At 43.1% G+C, this 23,501-nt stretch overlaps 1 protein-coding gene across 22 annotated transcripts in view; it reads right to left on the minus strand.

The window, feature by feature from the left end:
• The window catches only part of Fars2 (phenylalanyl-tRNA synthetase 2, mitochondrial), a 427,082-nt gene that overhangs the window by 134,405 nt on the left and 269,176 nt on the right, over positions 1–23,501 (minus strand). Inside the window, exon 7 of one of the 22 annotated variants that reach the window (XM_006253826.4) lies at positions 61–22,513. Coding sequence (XP_006253888.1) covers positions 22,292–22,513 — 222 coding nt within the window. The 3' untranslated portion in view covers positions 61–22,291. 22 annotated transcript variants of the gene reach the window in all.

A 23,501-nucleotide genomic window follows, 5' to 3' on the forward strand; every position in this document is an offset into this window, starting at 1 on the left:
TAGCTTTGTATGCTTCAAAGATGTTGCATTTGTATACATGTCTGTATGTATGTATTACACACACACACACACACACACACACACACACACACACACACACTCTTTATAAGTAATACCACAATGAGAAATGTTGTAACATGTAACTAGAAAATCCTACATGAATATCTCGTAAATCTGTGCACTTTCGAGATGGGCAGATGTATAAATTGACTTATGCTAAATCTGGTATTACTATAAGCCCTTTAGTGAATCATTGATTAGAAAAAATATAAAATTTTTAAATGGCACACTCTCTGAAGAACTAAAGACTCATACATAAGTGAATATTGAACTTGAAATATCAATAAGTTGTCAAACAAATGAGTCAGTTTAGAACACACATTTCAAAGTATCACAAATGTGGCTGCTCTTTGGAGAACCCTCTGGACTCAGATAAGCATCCTGTGCTTTCTTTCTCTCCCTAGAGGGAAGGCAGGATGCTGTAGTCACAACCTGGGGATGCTGAGAGCAGTTGGCACTTCTGTGGTTATGCATGAGGCTTTCCCTTTTTCTTATATCCCCTTTCTCTCCACAAACATTGGAATTTAGGGAGATTAGAGGCTGAGACTATGATCTCAGTCTCAATGGGTACCCGAGGTACCATGTTTTCTGAGTTCTGATAAAAAGCAAGGTCACAGAGAAATGGGGGAAGTTACTCCAACAGAGCATCTTTGCTAGCAGCCTGTGGACAAGCCAATATTGTGACATGGTCAGGCAGAATGCCTCCTTGCAAGATACTTAAAATATATTGAATATAGTAAGTATAGCTTAAATCCCCACACATTTAAAAGTAACAATCCACACAACTAATTGCATTATAATCAATTTTGAAGCTAAGAAACATAAGAAGTCTAAAGTACTACTTTAACTAAATGGAGGATGAGGATTGGTGTTGCCAACTTGATAGAAGCACCTGTGAGAATGGCGCTGGGCATCTGTGGAGATGTATGCGTACTTTCATTTATTAAGTAGGAAGACCTGCTAATGTGGGCAGGACAATTCCCATTCCCTGGGCTTTGGTCCAGGGCTGTATAAGGAGAACACGAGCTGTGCAGATGTGTTCTGGACTGTGGATTTGACATGAGCAGCTGCTCGAAGCTCCCTCCACCTTGACTCCCTTCATGATGGGCTGTGTCTTAGAAGTGTGAGCTCAAATAACTCTTTCTCCTTAAGATGCTTTTTGTCAGGGTGTTAAATCACAGCAATGGTGAAGGGGATGAAGACAGGCAACACTTATTTACTAACTGGTAGATATCAATGGAACATCTAGTGCTTTTCAACAGGAATCTGACTCCTTTGTAAATAATGACATGAGCCATGATTCATTCCCCAGATGTGGGCCACTAAATGCTCAACCACCAAAATACCATGGTGGGGGTGGTGAGCAGCTCCATAGCTCGGTGAGAGAATACTTGTCTCGTAAGAATCAGGCTCTAGCACTGGCTTTTAGTTTTTACATTAAAAAAAAAAAAACTTGGATTAAACACATAGTGTCTACTCATGATAGAAAAGCCACAGCAGCAACTATGGATCGAATGAAGTTATTTTTCAAATCTTACAACAGAAGGTTAGACTGAGGGTTTGTGGTTCCTAGGGTAAGGAACTACTCTCTGTATATAACGTATTCGTGAGACAGAGAAGGCCAGCTCAGCCCACGCTCTGAGGCCTGAAGACAAGGCCTGCACACATTTGAAGAAAACCATCCGTTAATTTATGTTGAAGTCCTCACAACATTAGTACAGTTAAAATGTACATTAATATAAAGCTTCAAGATGGCCAGAAAGGATTATTCTAAAATTACAGGAGTGATTTCAAGCCAAAAATAATTAACATGCAAAGAAAAACAACCCATGACTATTTCATAAGGAGGAAGTATTTGATAAATTCATTATTAATTCATTATAAAAAAACTTAGCAAATCTGAACCAGAAGGCAACTTCCTTAACCAAAGTAAATACCTTAAAAAACTGGCAGCAGACACCAGGTTTAACCATACAATCTTAGGAGCATCACCAAAGGTGCAGTCTCAGAACAAGCGGTCTCCCCTGCCCTACACAGAGCAGATCACAGCAAAGCAGTAGAGAATTAAAGAGGCTGAGGAAATGCTCAGTTAGTCTCAGAAGGTGGATCCAGAGCCCAGAACAAACTGGCTAGTAGGAGGAACCATACTGAAGAGCTCCTGATTTTATTTAGATGCCTTGACTCCCTATGATGGAGGAGCGATGAAAAATGATTCCAGACATCAACCTCAGGCCTCCACATGCAAAAGCTCTCTCTCTGTCTGTCTGTCTGTCTGTCTCTCACCCACACAAATGAAATCAAAGAGTATTAAAACTAATTAAAAGCTATGAATAGAATTTCAAGAAGCAAACCTTTGTGAGCAGGAGTTGGCTTTTTTAATTACTTAGAGATTCACACACTTAAACATTCATGACACACTCTTGTTTATCTTTATATGATGGCTGCTGCTTCCAATGGGCTTGGAACAGAAATCCTTGTTTTATTATACAGGGTTCATCCTAGAGCTCTCTACACTTTCAAACCTCACCCTTTGGCACATGTCTCTCTAAGTGCCCCTTTAGATAGAGTGAGTAGCTTAATACAGCATTGACACTGTTGAGCTTGAGATCTCTGTATTGTACATCACTGTTTTTACTTTGCTCTATGGCAATTATTGATGCATAGCACACCCGAGAGTGCATTTATTCATGTTTGGTGCAGGGCAAGAAGATCATGGAGTTACGTGCTTTCATGCCCTCAGGCTCACCCTTGGCCTCCTGACTACTCAGAGTACCTTTTGAGTTCAAGTCTCACTTTTTCCTCTAAGCTACCATGCTTTGCCCATCCGCGAGGCCTAGCATAAATGCCCAGTGAACTCTAGTTGAATTCATTGTGGCTTAGGATGCGTGTCTAGGACCCAAGTTTGCCAATGCAGTTTGGACACTTAAAGTAGCACTTCGCCATGCTCTCTGGGCTACGTGAGCTTGTTGAAAAGCATCTGAAAATATTTCTTTAACAACTTATGCCCCAAGTCCATTAACCTTACCTCATTGCTTCTCTTATCATGGGCTAACTCATTTAGGGGTGCAGTCCCCAGACCTGGGGGAGCAGGGAGTTCAGTTTCCAGACACCATGTATTAAGTCAGATGTGAGAATACTGGCAGATTTTTTAAAATCTCAATTAATCCCCCCCTCCCTCTCTGAGTTTCATCTGTAGCTAGGTGGCCAGAGCTTGAGAGCCTTCCACTGTTTCCAGACGCTAGTACAGGCACGGAGCAGCTTGGCTTGAGTTCTCTTATCTTCTTGGTTCACTGGTTTCCATCTGTTCTTCTATGTGAAGGATTAATTCATATGTGTGAAGGCTTTCTTGCCCTTAAATAAGAACATGTCTCTCTAAATACATCTTTAGATATACTGAGCAGCTTAATATTGTATTTTTGTTGTTGAGCATGAAAAATTTGCATTTTATGTCACTATTTTATATTATTCAGTAATAAATTCTTTTAGTTTTCAAATATATTCATTTAAATATCTGTATCTTTTATAGAATTTATTTATATAAATATAGACATATTTCTGTAGTGGGGATAAAAATCCAGTTATCATGAAACTATACCTCCAGCTTTAAAAATAACGCTTGCTATTTTCAAATTTAATTACATAGACATTGAAAAATAGATAACAATTATTTATGCTTTTGTTGAAACTTGCTCTATAACACAGAACACGGGCAAGTCTGAACATGTTTTCAGTGTGGTTGAATGAAACTGGACCTGTTTCATTTTGGCACAGAGTTTTACACACACACACACACACACACACACACACACACACACAGACAGCTCCCGACTTCAGTGCACCCTACAAATCTACATCTCTTTCATTTTACATGTTGAATTTTTCTTGACCCATCAGCTTCTAATAACAGATAATAAAATTATTCACTACTATCACTTTGTAAACTATCATGGTAATTCTTTCAGTTTTACGTCATTTTTAAATCTTAAGTGCTAGGTACATAATAGTTTATTGTCTCTTTCAGAACTTCTGAGTTTGTTTCCAAGTTCTCACACTGAGTAGCTCACAAGTGCCTGCAACTCCAGCTTTAGGGATGTAGCGCCCTCTTTCTGATCTCTGCAGGCACCTGCACTATGTGTACATAGTTCCACATAGACATGTGCACATGAATAATGGAAAATAAAAATATTTAAAATCGAGTGACATAACTTGTTTTGTGTATATTTCTTAAAAAGATAAAACTCAAAACAGCTGTCATAAAGAACGGGAAGTGTTGGAAAGGGCTTGTTGAAGGAAATGAAGATTTTTGCCTTATTTAGGAATTGAGTAGATACACTAAGTAACTATACTTTCAGTTACTTTAAATATATAAGACATTTTATGAACTCATTAGGAATTTCATACATGTGTACAATTATTTGACGATGTTCATCCTCTACTTCTCCCAGCTCTACCCTTCCTCCTCTCCCAAGTTTGTGCTGCCTCAAAGGTGCAGGACTATGCAGCACAGTGTGGCTAACCTAGGGGTGGGGACTTATGAGCTCCTCTACCCTCATGCCAGAATGCTGACTGGATTGGCCTTGAACAGGCAGCAGCCATTGTGAGCGCATGAGCACAGCAAGCCTGTCGTGTTCAGAAGACATCTTCACTGCTAGCTTCCCCAACCTCTGGCTCTAACAATTCTGCTCCCTCTTCGGACAAGCTTCCTGAGCATGGGGGAGAAGGGCTCTGATGTAGGTGTCATGTTTATGGCTGAGTATTTCACAGATACTCTGCTATCCGACTAGTTGTGAGGTTTTGTTTTAAATGCCATCCAATGAGCAAAGAAATGTCTGCCGAGGTCTGAGAGCGACGCTATGAACAACCAAACATGAATGCACTAGGTAGTCTGATGACATGTCCATTTAGAGAACTATTTATGTTTGTTGCAATACATTTCACAGCTTCTTCTGTCCCAGAAGAAAAACTATTAAAGTAGTTTTAAATCTATCATTCCAGAAGAAGGCAGATAAGGAGGAAATATTGATTATAATCTGAGTTTTTTAAGAGGAAGAAAGGAGCAAGGCAGAACAGTATCCTTGCCAATGTCTGTCTGTCTGTCTGTCTGTCTGTCTGTCTGTCTGTCTGTGTGTGTGGGGGTGTGTGTGAAAGAGACAGATAGACAGACAGACACCCATCGCTTCATGCACAGCAGACACATTAGGCAAGGTCTCTGCCACTGAGCTACATGACAACTTGTATAATGCAGGGACGTGGAAGGCACGTGTAGTTGCTACTGGGGTGAGATAGGGTGAGAGAACAAATCTGTTACCTCAGCAGAATGATAATGACAATGTTTAGCTCAGGAACCAAGTGAAAGCTCATTAACAATCCACCATTTCAATAACTGGGAAGGAAACAACTGAAATATAGAAAGGTCCGTAAGTGTAAGGGTTTTCAGAGCTCCGCCCTATAGTGCACCTCTCTCCCCTGTCATGGAATCAGGGACGGGAGAACCAATATGAAGAGGAACTCGCGCTGCCTCTGTGCTGGGATTCTTTCTCTGACAAAACCATCTCTTGGAATTTTGTTCATACCATGAAGCTAACCTACAAGCAGAGCAAAGACTTCCACCGTTGTAGGTATTAACAACCTTCTTACTAGTCTTAGCCTTCCTTTCTGTGACAAAATACCTCGAATGATAGGAAAGGAAGAATGGCTCGTTTTGGCTCATGGTCTCTGAGGTTTCGCTGCATGGCTTCCTGACTGTGTCTTTGGGCCTGTGTAAGGCAGTACGACATTATGGCAAAAGACAGTAGAGGAGAAAGCTGCTCACCTCATGGCAGCCACGGATCAAGGAGACAAACAGGAAAGGCTGGAGTTCCAATGTCTCTCAGAGATACTTTACAATGATCTAACTTCTTCCCTCCTAGCATCACCAGCTGGGGACCACACTAGTGACACCTGGGCCTTTGGACTGCTACCATATAGCACCTGGGCTTCTCTTTTGCTCTCTTTGACAAATATCCTTGAATAGGTTTTGTTCCCCCCAATAAAATCTGTGGCGGGCAAATTGTCTCACCATTCTCACATCTGAAGCCCCCTGCACTTAAATAATTTGGCATTGCACAAACTGTGGGCTGTGGTTGTTTCACCTCAGCACTTTGAAAGTATTTCCTGGTACCTATTAGTAATGATGACAAGTCTGCTGTCAGTTAGTGCTATTCCTTCACAGGTAATGTGTCTCTCCTTCCTGACAGTTTGGAAGGCTGCGTCTTTATCCCTAAGGCTCTGCAGTCTGCCTCTGATGAGGGTGAGTATGCATTTATCTTTATTTATTCTGCTCCGTTTGCAGAGTGTGCTCTCAACCAGAGAGCTTGGGTCTGGATCTAATTCTGAAAGATTCCAGGCACTGCTGCTCAGTCATTCTTTCCATTGTTTTCTGGATCAGCATCAGGACCATCGTGGCCATTCCTGAGTCTGTCCTCCATTTCTGTAAAGTGGCCTTCAGAGGTGTTTAATCCGGGTCTGCATTGCAGGTGACTTTTTCAATAGCACATCTACTTTTCCCTTACTGGAGACTCATAGCCTCTGCTTACACTTTCTCTGTGCTTCAGTCAATCTATGACTTGTTCCTGAGATTCCAATTTCTTCCTTCTCACCACTCTTCACACTCATGTCTATGGTTTTGCCCTTTAAACAATTTCAGGCTGGTTTATTTGTTTTACAGTTACCTTTCCTCCATCATTCCTTCTTTTGAAGATATGAGGCATTTGTTTTAAATATTGCTTTTGACTTGACCTCAATTAAAACCTGACTGTTCATGTACAAGGCTGACAGGTGAATGTAGGGCATCTCAAGTGTGTGATGTGTGGGCACAGTCTTCCTGGCTGACAGACTGCTCCGAAGGTTGTCACTCTCCCTTACCTAGAGTCCTGTGGGTTCGTTCACTTGCAACTCCAGGCTCTAAAGGGAGGCGGCCATGGTGGTCTGTTGATGAAGCTGTGCCCACTCACATCATCCCTGACAGAGCAACAGTATCTGTTCAAGTTCTGTTACTGGGATCAAGACTCCACATAAGCTAGAGGCCACAGCTGACAGTACTCGGGCCTCCCTCCCATTCAAGCAGAGTCCGGGCTCTGGAAAAGCAGGCCACACTCAGCTTGTCCAGTCCTGATGCCCCATGAGGGCTACTCCATCACCTCCATTGTCACCTCCACTGTCATAGTTCTGGGGCACACCATATTTTCGGATTCATGTTGTCTGCTTTGTGTTTGATGTTGTCTCTTGCCCATAACAATATGTTTTTTAAAGTGGGAGAGTGGGACAATGTCTTGTCTTTTTAATTTTATCTTTTTAGATTTTAATCAGTTCCGTGTTTTTTGGAGCAGGCTAAGAAGTACAGCCTATAAGGCATCATCAATCGGACCATTCCTTATATAATAGCCCTCTCTGTGAGAGAGCACAGAACTCTGCAAATGTGAGATTTAAGTCATACTTCCTTAAAGAACCTATTTTCACAAATGCAGATGTTTATAAAACACTTCCAAGATTGACAAGCCCAGTGATTTTAACAGCTTTGAATAAGAACTAAATCGATATATGTGCTGTTGGCTTGTCAACTTGACACGAACCTAGACTTACGTGAGAGCAGGGAATCTTTTTTGGGAAAATGTCTCCATAGGATTGGCTAGTAGGCAAGTTTGTGGAGGCAGTGTCTCAACCACTGCTCGATCTGGGACGGTCCAGCCCACTAAGCAAGCAAACCAGTGTGTTTCTCTCCTTCACAGTTTCTGCTTCACTACCTGCTTTGCTTGTGGTCCTGACCTGACTCCCCATCATGGACTCGTTGTTTCCAAGTGAGAGATGAAATAAACCCTTTCTCCTGTAAGTTGCTTTTGGTCATGGTGTTTTATCACAGCAATAGAAACCCTAAATCAATGTGCATCAGTCACAATTGAGGCCTTCAGTTCAAATAGAGATTTCTGGGATGACCATACTAAGGGAGTAAAAATCTAAACTTATACTTTGCTAATAAATCATATTTATATGGACACATGTACCTACAGTATGAAGAATATAACTATGGAAGTATGCATCAAAGCCTCATTATTATCTTACAGTAGCTACCAGATACCCTTAACTTTAAAGTCCTTCTTTTGCGTACAGGAGAGATTCTCAGTGAGTAAGAGTACTTCCTACAGAAACAACAGAGCCTGAGTTTGAATCCCCAGAATCTACACAAAAGCCAACTATATATTAGTCAGGGTTCACTAAAGGAACAGAACTGATAGAGTGAAAAAAAAACCAAACACACAAAAAATAAAGGGAATTTATTAGATTGGCTTAATTGAATATGACTGGTATATTTATAAAATTGGGGAAATCCTTATTTTAGACACAAGTACACATACAGGAAGAAATCATAGGATGATAACAACAGAGATTGTGACCACGTGTCTGCAAGCAAAAGGATGCCACAGATGACAAAAACCAGCAGAGGCTAGAAGAGAGGCATGGACTAGATGCTCAGAAGTTGTCAACCCAGTGATGGCTGACTTGTAGTGTCCCAAACTCCTAGACTATGCATATCTGATGTTAGACTGCCCTATCCAGTTGCTGATTAGGCCACCACTATGACAGTTAATCTCTGTCAACTTGATGGCATCTCCAGTCACCTGAGAGACTAGCCTCTTGGTTAGGAGAGTTGAGGTAGGAAGATTTATGTACTGTGGGTGTGACTATTACGTGGAGGTGGAATTCTGAACTGTATAAAAGAAAGCCAGGTTAGCCCAGGTACACTTCCCTCTACTTCTTGACTATGGGTACAATGTGATCAGCTACCTCGAGTTCCGGGCACCAGGATCACCTATCATGTAGGACTTGACTTTAAAATTGTGAACCAACATAAACCCTATCCTCCATAAGTTGCTTTTGTCAGGGTGTTTTATCACAGCAGCAGGGAGAGTGACTGTGACACCACATTCACGCTGCTTGGTGCTGCTGTGGTCTCTTTTGGAGGGAGTGAGCAGCTTGTCTTTTTTTGTGTCTGGGTAAAGGAACACTATCCAAGTCTCTAGGTAACTGGTTGGGCCCTTTTTGCCAAACCAAGACCATTCCATAGTAGTGTAGATAACACAAGTGACAATTCATGAACACACATACACAGAAGCTTTTGGGCTAAAATGTTGATTTGGGCAGCCCAATGGACATATAAGTGTAATAGATGTGTATGGTCAGATTTGAATTTAGTTTGCCAAGGAAAATGAAATAAAAGTATAAAGGTGAAATTCTGTTTAACAGCATTCTTATATAACATTTAACAGCACTCTTATACACCATTTAACGGTGCTCTTGCACACCGTTTAACAGCGCTCTTGTACACTGCTTGGTACCTGTGTCAGACTCCTCCCCCACATATAAAATACAAAGGTTTCCAGGCTCTCTTGAGTTTATAATCCTCGAAGGTGGACTTGTTTTCATTCTATAACAAAATCACAATCTCTAGCTTCTATGACTATGTCATAAATGAAGGGACCAGGGCACAGTGGGGTGCTCGGTCCTGGACCCTGGATTAGGCACAAAACACACCACAGAGAGATCCTTTATGAAGCGGGGAAGAAAAGTAAAGTGGATGATCTGTGACTCAGGCAGAAAACAGCAGCCAATGACACTGCAGGTGTGACGTCAAGAGGAAAAGAGGGAGGTCTGTTAGAATGGGCTAGGATGCGGTTATATGTTCTGCTTGGGCATGTTAATTAGAACGGCCAAAAGGGGACTTTGATTGCTGGACTTCATTTTTTTTTTTTTTTAATGGATGGGCCTTGAAAGTCAGCTTTAGGAACAAATGTGACATAAGTATCCAAATAAGGAAATAGACCTTGATGGCCAGCTTTAGGATGTAACCTATGGTTTACGTGGGAGAAGGGAAAGGGAAGGGCAAGACCTGCTGATGCCAAATTGTCATGCTTGGGCCTGCTGTAGCCCTTCCATAAGTCTCAAGGGAGTTCACCCTGTAAACTCAGTGGATAGCGCGCTTGGCATGGTGTTCCCCTATTCGGTGTTTAGTTTCTACATGGAAACCACCCTCTTATCTTATACCATGCTAGGCCTGCAGTACGCCTGAGTCAGAATGACAGAGCACCACCCTCTACTACACAGTTTTACTGGCTCTAGTCAATCATAATGAAGTTCGCCTTCAAACTGCCATCCATTTAGTTATGATACTTGCTTGGGTTTGGGGAATAGGGATTAGCTTTGGTCCGTAGTCCAACATTAAAGGGTCTTGTTCCCATAACAAGTTCTTCAGATTCCTGCAGCCGTCAAGATGACTTTCAGCTAGCTTTAAACCTTTCCTAAGTTGACCCCTTGAATTCTAATGAGATTATATTCTTAACTACCCTTAGCATCCCTGGGGTGCTGTGTATCAAGCAGACACTTTATGTGCACTGTCTCATTAATGCATAGTGCAGCTCTATGAGATAGATACTACAGCAGGTCCCACAGTGTTCCTCAGGGACCTGAATCACAGGGCTTTATCTAGTTTGCCTCAGATCATTCAGGAAGTGGCAGATTCAAGGTCAAATGTACATCTACCGGAGTTAAACTGTTATTACTAGTGCCTAGTTTTAGGGCCTCTCATTTAAAACTGAGAACTCTGTCTTAGTGGTAGCTGCTGAAACGAAAACACCACAGTTTGATGGCCTAAATAACAAACACTTTTCATAGCTCTAGAGCACACTGAGAGGCTGGAAGGCACTTCCTCCCTCAGTACACTTCTCCTTGTGGGGTGTGTATGTGTGTGTGTGGAAGAGAGAGACAGAGACAAAGAAACAGAGACAGACACGAGGCTACATTCTTGGTTTTTCAAGAAGGGTTTCTCTGTGTATCCCTGGATGTCCTGTAACTCACTCTGGAGACCAGGCTTGCCTAGAACTCAGAGAGTCCATGTCCCACCCCACCCCCTTCCTGTTCTGAGACAGGGTCTCTTACTGAACTTATAGCTAGGCTGGTGGCCATCAGACACAGTGATCCTCCCATGTCTCTACCCCTACCCACCCCAATAGCCCTGGTGATAGAGCATGCTTTCCTGCTAGGATTTTACATGGGACAGGGTTCCTAACTGAGGTTCTCATGCTTGTAAGTAAGCTCTCATCACTGAGCTGTCTATGGCCACCTACTCCCATTTCTGAGGGCTCTGCCCCCATGCCCTAACCACTTCACTAAGACTTCCAGTCTCCAAACACAATCATCTTGGAGGTTAGGATTTTAGTTATAGATTCTGTGAAGACATAAGCATTCAGTCCACTACAGGCTCACAGAAAATGGCTCAATTCCCTCTATTCTTTCCAAAACTCTATTCATCCTAATTAACAATTATGTAAATAAGACCAAATCCAACATTTATCCCGGTGGTGCCTTCCCTGACATTTCCCTTTTCCAATGATTCATGTACCTCTTAGGCTAATTATCCTGATATACAAGTATTTCCAGTCCACGAGATTGTGTTCTTATCTAATGGAACTTTAAAAAAAACCCACTTTTTGATATAAAAATAGTATATACTGTCTATTTGCTTCTGCATCCAAATATTTGACAGCTCTTATTTTAAGCTCATCTAGGTAATTGGTAATAAAAACTATTTATTAAATTTGGCTAGTAGGTTTGGTTTATTATGAATGTTGATTTTTTTAACTCATGACTCTGTTGCTTTGACCTTTACAGATTTTCTTATTTTGTTCCAATATTTTGTTTTTACTCTTCCTTAATTTCCTTGAGTTCTAGGCACACACCGTGGTCAGAGGCAAGCAGACTGCCTACTCAAGCACCTTTGGTTCTGTTTCTTCTCCAAGGACTGTATGAGGCTCACTGAGTTCTCGACAACATTCGTTCCAACTTGGGGAGGAAGCTCCTGTATTTTTTCGTACCTTGTCAAAATCTTTCAGTCGTTTGAAGATCACAGAAAACAAAGTGCTTTCATCATGGAGTCATGCGGAACAAGCACTGCAGCTTCCATGAGCTGTCAGAGCCTTATGACAGAGTCTCTGCCTCCGACGAGCGCCGGAGGGGAGAGGCAGAATTTCACGTCTTTCTGAGTGTTCTCACGTCTACTTTAAACCGTAGAAGGCTTTATGTAGGATTAATCACAAAACGCCATCATTTGAAAAATGAAGATCAGGTGTGTTGCCTTTGTTAAACAGGGTGAAGGTTCAATAGTTTCTGTGGGTCTTGGGGATTTAGTACCAGACTTAACGCCCCCCACCCTCCCAAGGAGATATTTTTTAGTTTAAGGAAAATAAGGAAGGAAGGAAGGAAAGAGAGAGAAAGAAAGAGAGAAAGAAAGGCTTAGACATCATTGCTCAATATCACATGATTTTAGTTAAAGAAGTAACTGCAGAAGATATTTTACACAAGAAAAAATTCCCATATTAAATTAATATGAGTAATGAAGCCCCACTGCACCTCAGGCTTCATAGGCTTCACCTCAGCTTCTGAGAAGGTTTGCCACGCTATTGAAATCCTCTACTCACTTTCTTGCATGCATCTTAATGGTCTCATGCCATCATTGTATTTTAGGTGAATTTTTCTCAGTGAATCATGTTTATCAGGAGACAGGTATGAACCTATCATCTGCTTCCTTTAAAGTGAATGGGAGGGAAAAAAAAACAAAACAAAAGGAAAAGTAATGGGAAGCTAATCTGAGAATCTCTGCTGCGGACAATGTGTTTAGTCCTTGCTAAAACACATGTGAGGCTTAATTCCATAGCATGACAGTATTCAGAGGAGATGGGATGTTTAAGAGCTGGTCACTAGGAGCAGATGCAACCTCACAAGGGATTAATGCTTGTTTCTAGGAGGTGGGTCAAAAGCAACTGGATTATTTACCAAGAGTGTGAGTTTTTCTAAATTGAGGTCACTTGGTGAATTTTCTTCCTCATCTGGCCACTGTTGTGCATATGTCTGGCAAGCACAGCCCTTTGCCTTGTTGTGGCACAGCCAGATGATACCATTCTGTGTGGACACCATAGACACCAGAACCACAAGCCAAATAAGTTTGTTTTCATTATAGGTATTCTGTATGCAGCAACCTCAAAATGGCCAGGCCTGGTTTCCCTTCTCATTCATACCATTTTACTTCCTTCTTACTTAATGCCATCCCATATCCTACAGAGTTTCACATTCCAACAGACACTGTTTTATTCTGGGAGGCAGAAATGGGGGCTAACTACAGAAAATGATTTAAACATGCCTGAATACAATCAGAGGCGATTTACTGACTATTGAATCCTTGGAGAAAAATGAACAAAAGAAACACCAACTGAAGGGGTTTAAGCAGTCCAGTAGCTTTTTCAAAGCTCAAATAAAGAAGACCCTTGCCTTTGGGGCCTCCCTTGGATCTGACTTGCTTTCTCACCCTGCCCTTCTTCTATATTCACATGGCCTACATGCCTTGGGGGTCAAATCCCTCCACACTGCATGCAAGTCTTCTTCCCAACCCCATTTCTTCTCTGCAGAGGCTCATCTCCACAGAGACCATCTATCCTGACAGTGTTGGCAATTTGGGTATCTATTACAGCTGAAGAGAAATAGCCAGGAAAAGAAGGGTTAGCCAAACTAATTACTTTTAAAAGCATTTACTAATTTAGCAGTTCTAGAATTGTCTAATATCACCTCAAAAATTAATGGGGAGAAAGATAGCTGAGACAAAACTCCACACAAGCTCTCAAATCTCTAAAGGAAAACAAATACCTTAGCTGTTCTAGGCTAAGGACAGAGGGTCTGGAGGACAAAAAGAGGATGAGGTAGAGAAGAACAGACACGTGGAGGTGACAGGCTGGGTGACACATCATTTTTCACTGGCATCCACTGCACACAATGCTCTATGATTTAAATATTATCTATTTTCTAAATAGCAAATATTACATAGAAGAGACAATTATAGAAAAAATATTAATGCTTATCTTGGGGTATAATAAAATGGCCAAAGAAATTTAGCTGCAGTCTATACACCTGTTTCCCTTCAAGTTGCCATTTCTTTATATATGGTTCTAGTTTTTAATATTGGAGTTTATGCCAACAAACAAGAACATCAATTGTCTTACTATAGGAACAAATATGAACTATTCTTGTCTTTGGTACCATGTTTAAACATGTCTAACACACTATATAGCAAATTTCACAGAGGGTCATAGTTCAAACTAAGATAAAAGGTTCTGCGATGGCCCACTCCCTGAGCCCAAGCTGTATCCACCAGAAGAACCAGCACTTCCTCAGTCTGCCATGTGCCTTGCCTGTGGTATTTGCTCTGACCACTCAGACCTCACTCCTATGTTCCAAGAATCCACAGACTAAAGTGAAGGGGAACAAAATAAGTGCTCAGTACAAAACGTGGTTAAGTGTGAGATGTGTTCATGCCCCATGTGCACAGGCCAGGTTGGCCATCACTGTAGAGGTCAAAGTTACTATTGGTCTTTATATTTTCTTGTCTAATTCCAGGGACAACTGAACATTCTGTACAGGAAATAAAGTCTCCGTAGGGTAAACTTATTCAGAGGACAAACCCTGGCAACATAGTCAAGAGGATTTGGCCCACATGGCAGGTCAACAGTCAAATCTGTTATTTCCAAAAGAAACCCTCAGCACATGGTACAGTGGTGCTTTCAGGTCCCATGGAGGTCTCTGACCCAGCACAAAATGACCTCTGCACCCAGGCTTCTTCAGGAGAAAAGGCAGGTGCTCACAGGCTGATGTCTAATGAAGATTGCTCCAGGGAGTGTCAAGAGGGCACCTTGAGAGAGCCAGTCATGGTCAGGAGTAGCTGAGAAGCTCTGGGTTAAACAGGTTAAGCAGTTAAGTGAGCCTGATGAAGATGATTACCGGAGCCTGTCCTTCCTAAATCTTAAATTGAAAAGGTCAAGTGAAAACCAAATTGTAGGTCCCCTAGTTACCTCAGCACTGGATTCTGTCTGTCAGAAGCCAGCACTTGTTGAGCACACTGGTCCTGGCTTCCAGAGCACCCAACTCACTTGTACTAAATTCTATACCTGCCTCTCCAACGGTCCTGAGCTTCATGGTAGTCTGTACATTTTAACCATTAAAGGTCAGGGCATGGCTTTTTTAGAGTTCTATCAAGTTCTCAGAGGCTCCCAGCGAGCCAGATCACCAACTCAGAGGTGCCATGCCAGACACAATAATGACTAATTTCCTTCTTCAGAATACTCAGAATGAGTATCATGCACGCAGGATCAACCCTGAGGCCACATGTTCTCCTTTCTTTTCTCTCAGATTTGCCATATATGCTGGTTACCTCCATAGGATTCAACTCTCACTTCCCATCCTCACGGTGCGATGTGGCAGATGGTGTGATCCCGATTCTGCGGATGGGGAAAGGGAAGTGCGGAAGGCACTGTGCTCAGGGTGCATGGTAAGAGCGAGAAGGGGGGGATCCACACATTGCATGTGACTCCCCAAACTCCCCACATTCATACCTTACAGCACGCTCACAATGTGTCCCCTCTTCCTGAAGTGCTCCCCAAATCTGCTAATCCAACTACGGTTGTGCCATTTCTTTTGTCTCTCAGGCTTCCTGTAGCTCTCCAGAAGCAGTAAACTCCTTCATGAAATCATTATGAAAATTAAATGAGATGAAATACAGTCAGATGCTCCTCTACTTCTGATGAGAGCCACATCCTGATAAAGCCATTCATTGTAAATGGAATCTACCGAAAAGGAAAAGGGCAATTAATAAATGCCTTTTGAATATCCAAGCATAGCAGCCCTGCATGTGCAAAGCACCAACTGTTTTCCCTTGTGACTGAGAAGATGGTGTGAGGATGAGTCTTTGCTCAGAAGAGCCAGAGGATTAGATCAGGTACCTAGGGTAAAGACAAACGGCCGACTCAACGCAAGGTTCCTATTGAATATTATCACTGGACATCTATCAATCTACAGTCTACACTAAAAGCACCATGTCTGCACAGAGTTGAGATCAGTGTGGCCACTAGCAGCAGCTGAACCTCATACTGTAGGTTTCCTAATTCCTGCAGAACTGGGCTCTACCAAGCTAGGTCTCAGGTTGGATCGTCAGTTCTGAGAAGCCTTCCTCTACCATGCTGATGCGTTGATGTCAGCCTCTTCTTTGGCTACCTCATCTTTATAGAAGAGTATCCTTCTGCACCTGCAGAGCCCACAATTCCTCCCTTTCTCCCTTGTTCCTCCCTCAAAAGTGGCATCTCTTTATAATAGATTCTTTATACCAAATCCCAATCATCCATATGGTTTCTGCCATTTGCCTAGACTCCAACTAAAATCCCCAGGAAAGAAGGGATGGAGAGACTAAGTAGGGTCTGTAGTTGTGAGCCTTGTTAGCATAACTGGCTAATAGCAAATCACCAGCAGAAGAGCCAGAAAGCCCAGTTCACAACGTGAATCTAAAGAATGAAATGAAGAACAGGCAATGCTAGTCAGATGCTCGGAGATGGCCAAGTTGTCTCCAGTGCACATCTTCTGGCTGCCTACGGAAATTTCAAAAGTGCCAACTCTATCCTCTTATGACACCCGTAAGGTTTCCCATCCCTGCAAAGGAGAAGACTGCAACTGCATTTCCTCCCAGGTAGAACTTAGAGACATCAAAAGGAGCTTCATCAGGAAAGGGATGGGGCGGTGACTAACCAGACAGAATGAGGGTGGGGACTGATGGAGGAGGAAGGCTAGAGGTGTCACTTATGCCTGGCAGGTGTCCACAACTCCTATTTATAAGCTACTGCAAGTCTAGCTGTCTGCTGCCCTGGAGCCACCATTACAGCAGCAACAACATGCAGCCCCACACTCTATTAGTCCCAGACTGTTTTGCTTCCCCAGTCACAGCCTTTATTACCTAGCAATGTTGTGAGAAATTTAGCCTACCTTTGAATAAAACAGAATCAAACATCTTCCTATAGGCCGTTTGTCAGAGCTTCCTCGCCAAATAACTTGAGCACTCAAAATGGTTTGCAGTGTTTCACTGCTATCCACACTTGAAGGGATCTGTTCCCTACAAGCCTGAATCCAATGAGTGTGGTGGGCAAAATTTCTTCTGTGCAGTTTCCCAAGACTTTTATGATCATCTTCTTCTTTCTTATCCTTCTTATCCTTCTCCTTTTCTCCACCCCCCCCCCCCATCTGTCTGTCTTGTTTGTCTATCTGTGTCTTGGAGGATGGAGGCTGAGGACAGTGGGAAGAAAGGGAGGAGACTGCCTCCTCATTGTATTCGAGTCAAGTCTGGCTTTCTTTACTTCATCTGCTGTCTCGATTAGTCTCAGAGTTAGGAGAATTACTGTGCTGCTGGGCAGAGGCCAGGGAGGGCAGAAAACCTGCATGCTGCATAGAGATTCCACAGTGCAAGGTGTTCCCAGGTGAGTCAGAGGGCCCTGAGCTAGAGAGCCTTGGCCCTCACGAGGGGATGTACTTGTCATTGCTTAGCTGTCTGCAGGCCGGTAAGTGAAGCAGAGCCATGGCAGTGCTCAGGAACACTGGCTGGCTCATTCTTTCTTGGCTGTGACAAAGAGGAGGTCAAAGGCTGGATCAGGAGGAGGGAAAGAGCCAGAAAGGAGGCTTGAGAGCCAGGAGGGAGGCTTGAGAGCCAGAAGGGAGGCTTGAGAGCCAGGAGGGAGGCCTGAGAGGCAGGAGGGAGGCCCGAGAGGCAGGAGGGAGGCCTGAGAGGCAGGAGGGAGGCCTGAGAGGCAGGAGGGAGGCCTGAGAGGCAGGAGGGAGGCCTGAGAGCCAGGAGGGAGGCTTGAGAGCCATGAGGGAGGCCTGAGAGCCAGGAGGGAGGCTTGAGAGCTGGGGAAGATGGACAGTAAGGAGAAGATACTGGTGGAGTAAAAGGGGCCATAACAGGCCCGAAGAAGTGTGATGCATGGTTCTCTTTAGGTGACTCATGGACCCTCTCCTACTTCCCTTCTGGGCTTCTTAGGGACCTGCAGTGGCCTGCCAGAAATGCTGACTATTGGGAACAGGACACATTTCATGGCTATGAAACGTATGGAAGACTCAAGTAGAGTATGTCCTCTTCAGAGACAGGGTGTGCTCTGCCCCTCTCAAGGGCTTGTGAAAGTGACCGGTAAGCCACATACGGTAACCTACTGCTGTAACCCCAGTCCCCTGGGGGGGTCACACCAGGAAGGTCTCATGTATGAAGTCAGCCTGGGAAACATTACTAAAACACAAACAAACAACAAGCAAAAAAAACGTGAATAATAAGGCAGAGTGGAAATGCACTCTTAGCTTGAAGCAAAGTCACTAGAAAAATCTAAGACGTCAAGGACCTTCTGTGAAGCCCTGGCTAGCCTCAAACTCACTATACTTCTATCTGTGCTGCTTTAGAAGATGTGGCAGGCTAGGATAATTAAAGAGATCAGAGTAAATTCTCATAGCTGATACTGACTGTTGGTTACTCTTCCTGTGGGTAATCCACTTGCCTAGAAATTTCACTCATTTTAGAGTTTACAAAACAGTGTGCTAGGCATCAAGAAATTTAAAATGAATATAAGAGCTAAAAATGTGGTGATTAAGAAAAAACATATATGCAAAAGAGAAGCAAAATCTTTCTTCTTTCAACAAACAAACAATAACCAAAAAACCCAATCAAAGGAACAAGAAGCGCTGATGAGGTCAGAACAATTAGCAGAGTTAAGCTATGTGTCTGCTGACTGATAAAATATTGCATAGGGTTAGAATTTCATGCATGGAGTTTAGGGTTAAAGATGTGTCTGCATAGTGGATTGGTCCCATCTCCTGTCAGTGAATTGTATGCTGGAAATATTCTTCTACAAGGTAGGCCATGGATTTGAATGAACACTGATACTCCTGACTTCCTAACTTTTTCTTTTTCTTTTTTTTCTTTTTTTTTCTTTTTTTTTTTTGGAGCTGGGGCCCGAACCCAGGGCCTTGTGCTTGCTAGGCAAGCGCTCTACCACTGAGCTAAATCCCCAACCCCCCTGACTTCCTAACTGAAGGAAGACCTCTGCGTTGGAGACGATGGTCATGACTTCATGAATCTAGAGCACATGATAGTGCTGGGTTCTCAACTGGCTGTGTACGTGAGCCCCTAATCAGCCAGAGCCACCCTGGTGCAGGGGGCACTAATATTTGTTGTTATGGAAAGATGCTCAAGAAACCCCAATGAATTGGGAGCCAGTGCCCCAGGCTCCAGTGCTCCAGGTTCAGTCTGAAACATGGAATCTCACTGTTCACTGGCTTCACATGCGTCCTCACATCACGTCTACCCACAAGACCCAGATGTGTAGGACTGTCACTTTTAAATATATTGGCATATTTGTGCCCTTTCAGTGTGCTAGGTACTTATCTAAGGAGTCTATACACATCTTAACAAATAGTAATCAAAACCCATCTTAGCAGATATGAATTATGGTTTTCTCAGCTTATAGAAAAGAAACTAGAGTGCACTGACTTCACCAAAGTCACATAGCCTCTACGTGGAGCTATGACCCCAGCCTGTCTGACGACAGAGTCTCTGCTTCTGATCATTAAGACTGCCAGCTCATTTACTCGTTCCTTTTTCAAAAATGTCCTGTATCTCTACACATAAAGCTTTTAAATCACATTTATCCACAAAATGCAGAAAATAAAATTCCACTTGGAAATGACTTGTCAAAAAGAAATATATGCAGCATTTATTTTCACAAAACACTTTCCTGATAGTGTGTTCCCAGTGTCAGCATCCAGGCTCTGCAGAAGCCACTGGCACTCTCAGATGTGCTGTGTCCCATGGTGCTTCATCTCAAGCTTATGCAGTCACTGAGGACTGCTGCAGCCCAGCGCATCTGGAGAGGTGACCAAAGCCAGCCTGCAGGCTGAAAAATACACCACTGCTGATGAAGCTATGAGTTGTGCTGTTTTCAAAATTAAAAAAATGATTTTTATTATTGAGGTGACTGGCAGAGATGAGCCAGGGCTGCTGAACATTATGTGCTAGAACGATTAATCCCCCAACTCGAGAGCATTTACTGTGTGCTGACTGTGGTAAATACTGTTCCAGTGATTTCCACAAAGCCCACACCAGATCCCAACTGTGGATGCCGACATGGGAGCAGAGAGGCTGAGGAGCTTCCGGCATTGCATTCAAGCCATGTAGATCAGGGTGGGCACTGGGCAAGTCAGCTGCAGCCCCAGGCTCTTCATACACACACAGTCTTAGACACAAGAACTTCATCACCATCTTGGAATATACATGACCTAGAGAGAATCATAGCTGGCCTCAGGAACCACTCAGAAGGCATTTACAGTAGCTACAGTAAAATAAAGTTGATTTCATGGTTAAGTGTTGAATACCTCCCATATATTCAGAGATGAGTATTTTGTAAATACTCATATATTGTGTTGAAAAATATCAAAACATAACATCTGAAAGATAATGTGGGCAATATAGTCCCCTGTAGAGTGTAGGTTGTTTTGACTCATGGCTACACCACTGAAGAGGATCGTGGTTGCTTCCGGCCACCCAGCATCACAAAAGAGGATCTGAGCACGTCCTGTCAGCCTGGGGAGAGATCAATGTTCACACTGAAGGCTGAGATGTAGTTGGTGGCAGAACACTTGTCTAGCATGCTTCATCCCCAGCACCACGGTAAGCATGGGAACACATGTACACATGGACACAACTCACAACTACAGTTTGTGTTTCATTTAGACTTGCTTTGGGAACATGTTCTTATACCATTCAGGCTGAGCTCAAACTGGTAATCCTATCACTATGCTGAGGGCTGGGACTATAGGTGTGTGTCACTGTACCAAACCAAGGCAGTTTCTCCTGGATATACATCACTTTTGCAGCACTGTGAAGTCAATAATCCTACCACAAACCATAGGTCAGGAAGGTGTGTTCCAGGCTCTATGATGACAAGACAAATACAGCCTGTGAAGAAGTTGAGAAACACCCACCACAACCTAGTGAATAGCGAGGGCCAGCTCTCTAGGGAAAAACAGAAAAGGGAAAGCTAAAAGTATCCTGGGATGCTAGAAAAAAATAGTTCATCTGATAGAGTATTGATTCCAAAGAGATGACCCCTATGGCCAAGGTGTGAGGACAAAAGTGCAGAAAACAGGCAGCTAAGATCCTGGGACACAAACTGACCTCAGTCTGAGATCTGACTTGATGACCCTTGAAGATCGTCAAGGATGTGCAGGGAGTCCAGCATTAGATTTGTGGATCCTCACAAGGAATTCTAGAAAGTCTGTTACCTACTGACAATGAAATGAATGTTGATTACTTACAAGAGATACTCAGCATAAGGCCTCCTGGGAGGAGGAGAAGTTTAATGGTGGAATATACTGGTTTAAAAGAAGAAGGCATGGGCTTTCCTCGTAAGCAAAGGGAAAGGGCAGACGTGAGAAAAAAGACAAATAGGAAAGCTGTTTTGCAATCTCACCAGCTGGTTTCATACAGAGCTTGTAGAACTGGCAGCTCATTGGCCAATATTATGTTGCTTTGTGTTTTCAGATGCACGATCTATTAACATAGGAGGGTCAGTGTCACGTGGGTTTCCAACTTATCTATTACAACCAGGTGAGTGAACTTTACTGGGTTTGGACTGTCTTTGTGGCTACAGTAGTGGCTGTATTTTAAAGGGGCTGCAATGTTCTACCACCCAAAACCCAGAGTCCCTAAGCCTGTGACACTGGACCCCTTCACTTCTTTACATCCAATGCTTGGTTCCCACATTTGTGTTGGATTCAACTCAGCACTAACAGTATCTTTTGCAGAAGTGGGGACAGCACATCCTAGAGAGACCAGGGTTACCTTTTCTCATTTTCATTGGAAAATAAACCACCAGCCATGACCATTGGCCTTGAGCATTTCTAGCATTTCCTCCCCTACCCATCAAAAATTAGTTTTAAGCTCTTAAGCACATAGTATTCATAGAATATATAATTTAACAACACATATTTAGTACACATATGGTCCCACTTAACAACCCAACATGAATGGAAATATTATTGTCTCCTGAGACTAGTGAAACAGAGTATAAAAGTGCGTCAAACAGCACAATTTGGACAAGGGTAGGTTACCCCCAGGGCTCATAATTTTGAGTGAGGATGGAATGTTTAGAGAATGTCCACAGATGTCTTCTTTAAAGGGTTTTCTACCTCCAGGTAAGATGGCAGGCTAGAATGAGTACCTGATTACAGTATGGGAATTAAAGGGACTAAAGATGTTTTATCATACAATCTTCTACTTCTCTAACTCTGGAACGGCTCAGTACAGCAGATGCCATCTACCACTGGACGTGTGGATTTTACTGAGCTGGACTTGCTGTTTCTGCAATCCCCAGGACAGCAGCCCCACCTCCACCGCAGGAATCTCCTGGGCCAAGGAGGTTAGCAGATCCTTGCCAGGTAATCTATGAAAACAGCGAATGTAGGGATTCCATAGAAAGGGTTCTTTCCCAGGGACTGCTGCCAGGGCCACCACCAGCACCTGGATAGAAAAAGGCAAAGATTCAACAGTTAATTGCAAACTCTGAAGATATGGGTAGCTATGGGTATTGCAGGAACAAATTGTTCCTGACCCTGCAGGCACGCAGAAATTGTGATTGGGTGGAATTTACCTTAGCTACTCACAGCTGACAGAACAGAGTTCAGAAAATGCCATACACAAGGGGAGTTGGGAGCTCACATAAGAAGAATGGGACTATTTAAAAGCAATACTGAATACTGCCCATACCAGGACCAAGGAGCCCAGGCAGCAGACAGCCAAGGAGAGGAAATCAATGTTCAGACCAGTGACCTCATTTTCCTCTATTTCCACCCAGTGCTCCTTCCCTCCTGCAGCTATTCCTCATCTACCAGGGATTCCATTATCTAGTATCTCCCCTAGCTCTGTTCCTTCCCCTAAAGCTTTCACAGATACAGACAGCACTGCAGCTGGGAACACTGTCCTACAGCTCCATGACTCTCTGACTTTCTGCCAGCCTCTCAATCCCATTCCCATTCCTATTCCATTTGTCAAAGCCCAGAGGCTGACCTGATTGTAAGATCCCAGTACACGTCATTACCTCTTCTCTCCAGTCCACTGTTAACTCTAAGTCCTACACATCTACCCCGTTTTCTATTGCCTCAATTATTCCCACTTATGTCTCTCTTCTCTCCTCCTAACCTAACAACTTAGTATTTATCACTGCTCACCGTGATTGCTGCCTCTTCTCTTTTTTTACTCCCTATAAACTAATCAACAAGGGTCTGTTTATAGTTACCTGCCACTCTATTATTGAAATGTGCCAAATATTACTCGACAGTGGCTGTTGCAGTAGAATGTAATTAACCTACATGGACAGACCGGATAGCATCTAGAGCTCAGGACACCAGTCTAACAGGCAAGAACATTACCTCAACTGTACTACAACCCAGTCTGTCCACACAACGGACAGACAAGAACATTACCTCAACTGTACTACAACCTAGTCTCT

The sequence above is a fragment of the Rattus norvegicus genome, chromosome 17 (assembly GCF_036323735.1).
Source record: "Rattus norvegicus strain BN/NHsdMcwi chromosome 17, GRCr8, whole genome shotgun sequence".
NCBI classification, from domain to species: domain Eukaryota; kingdom Metazoa; phylum Chordata; class Mammalia; order Rodentia; family Muridae; genus Rattus; species Rattus norvegicus.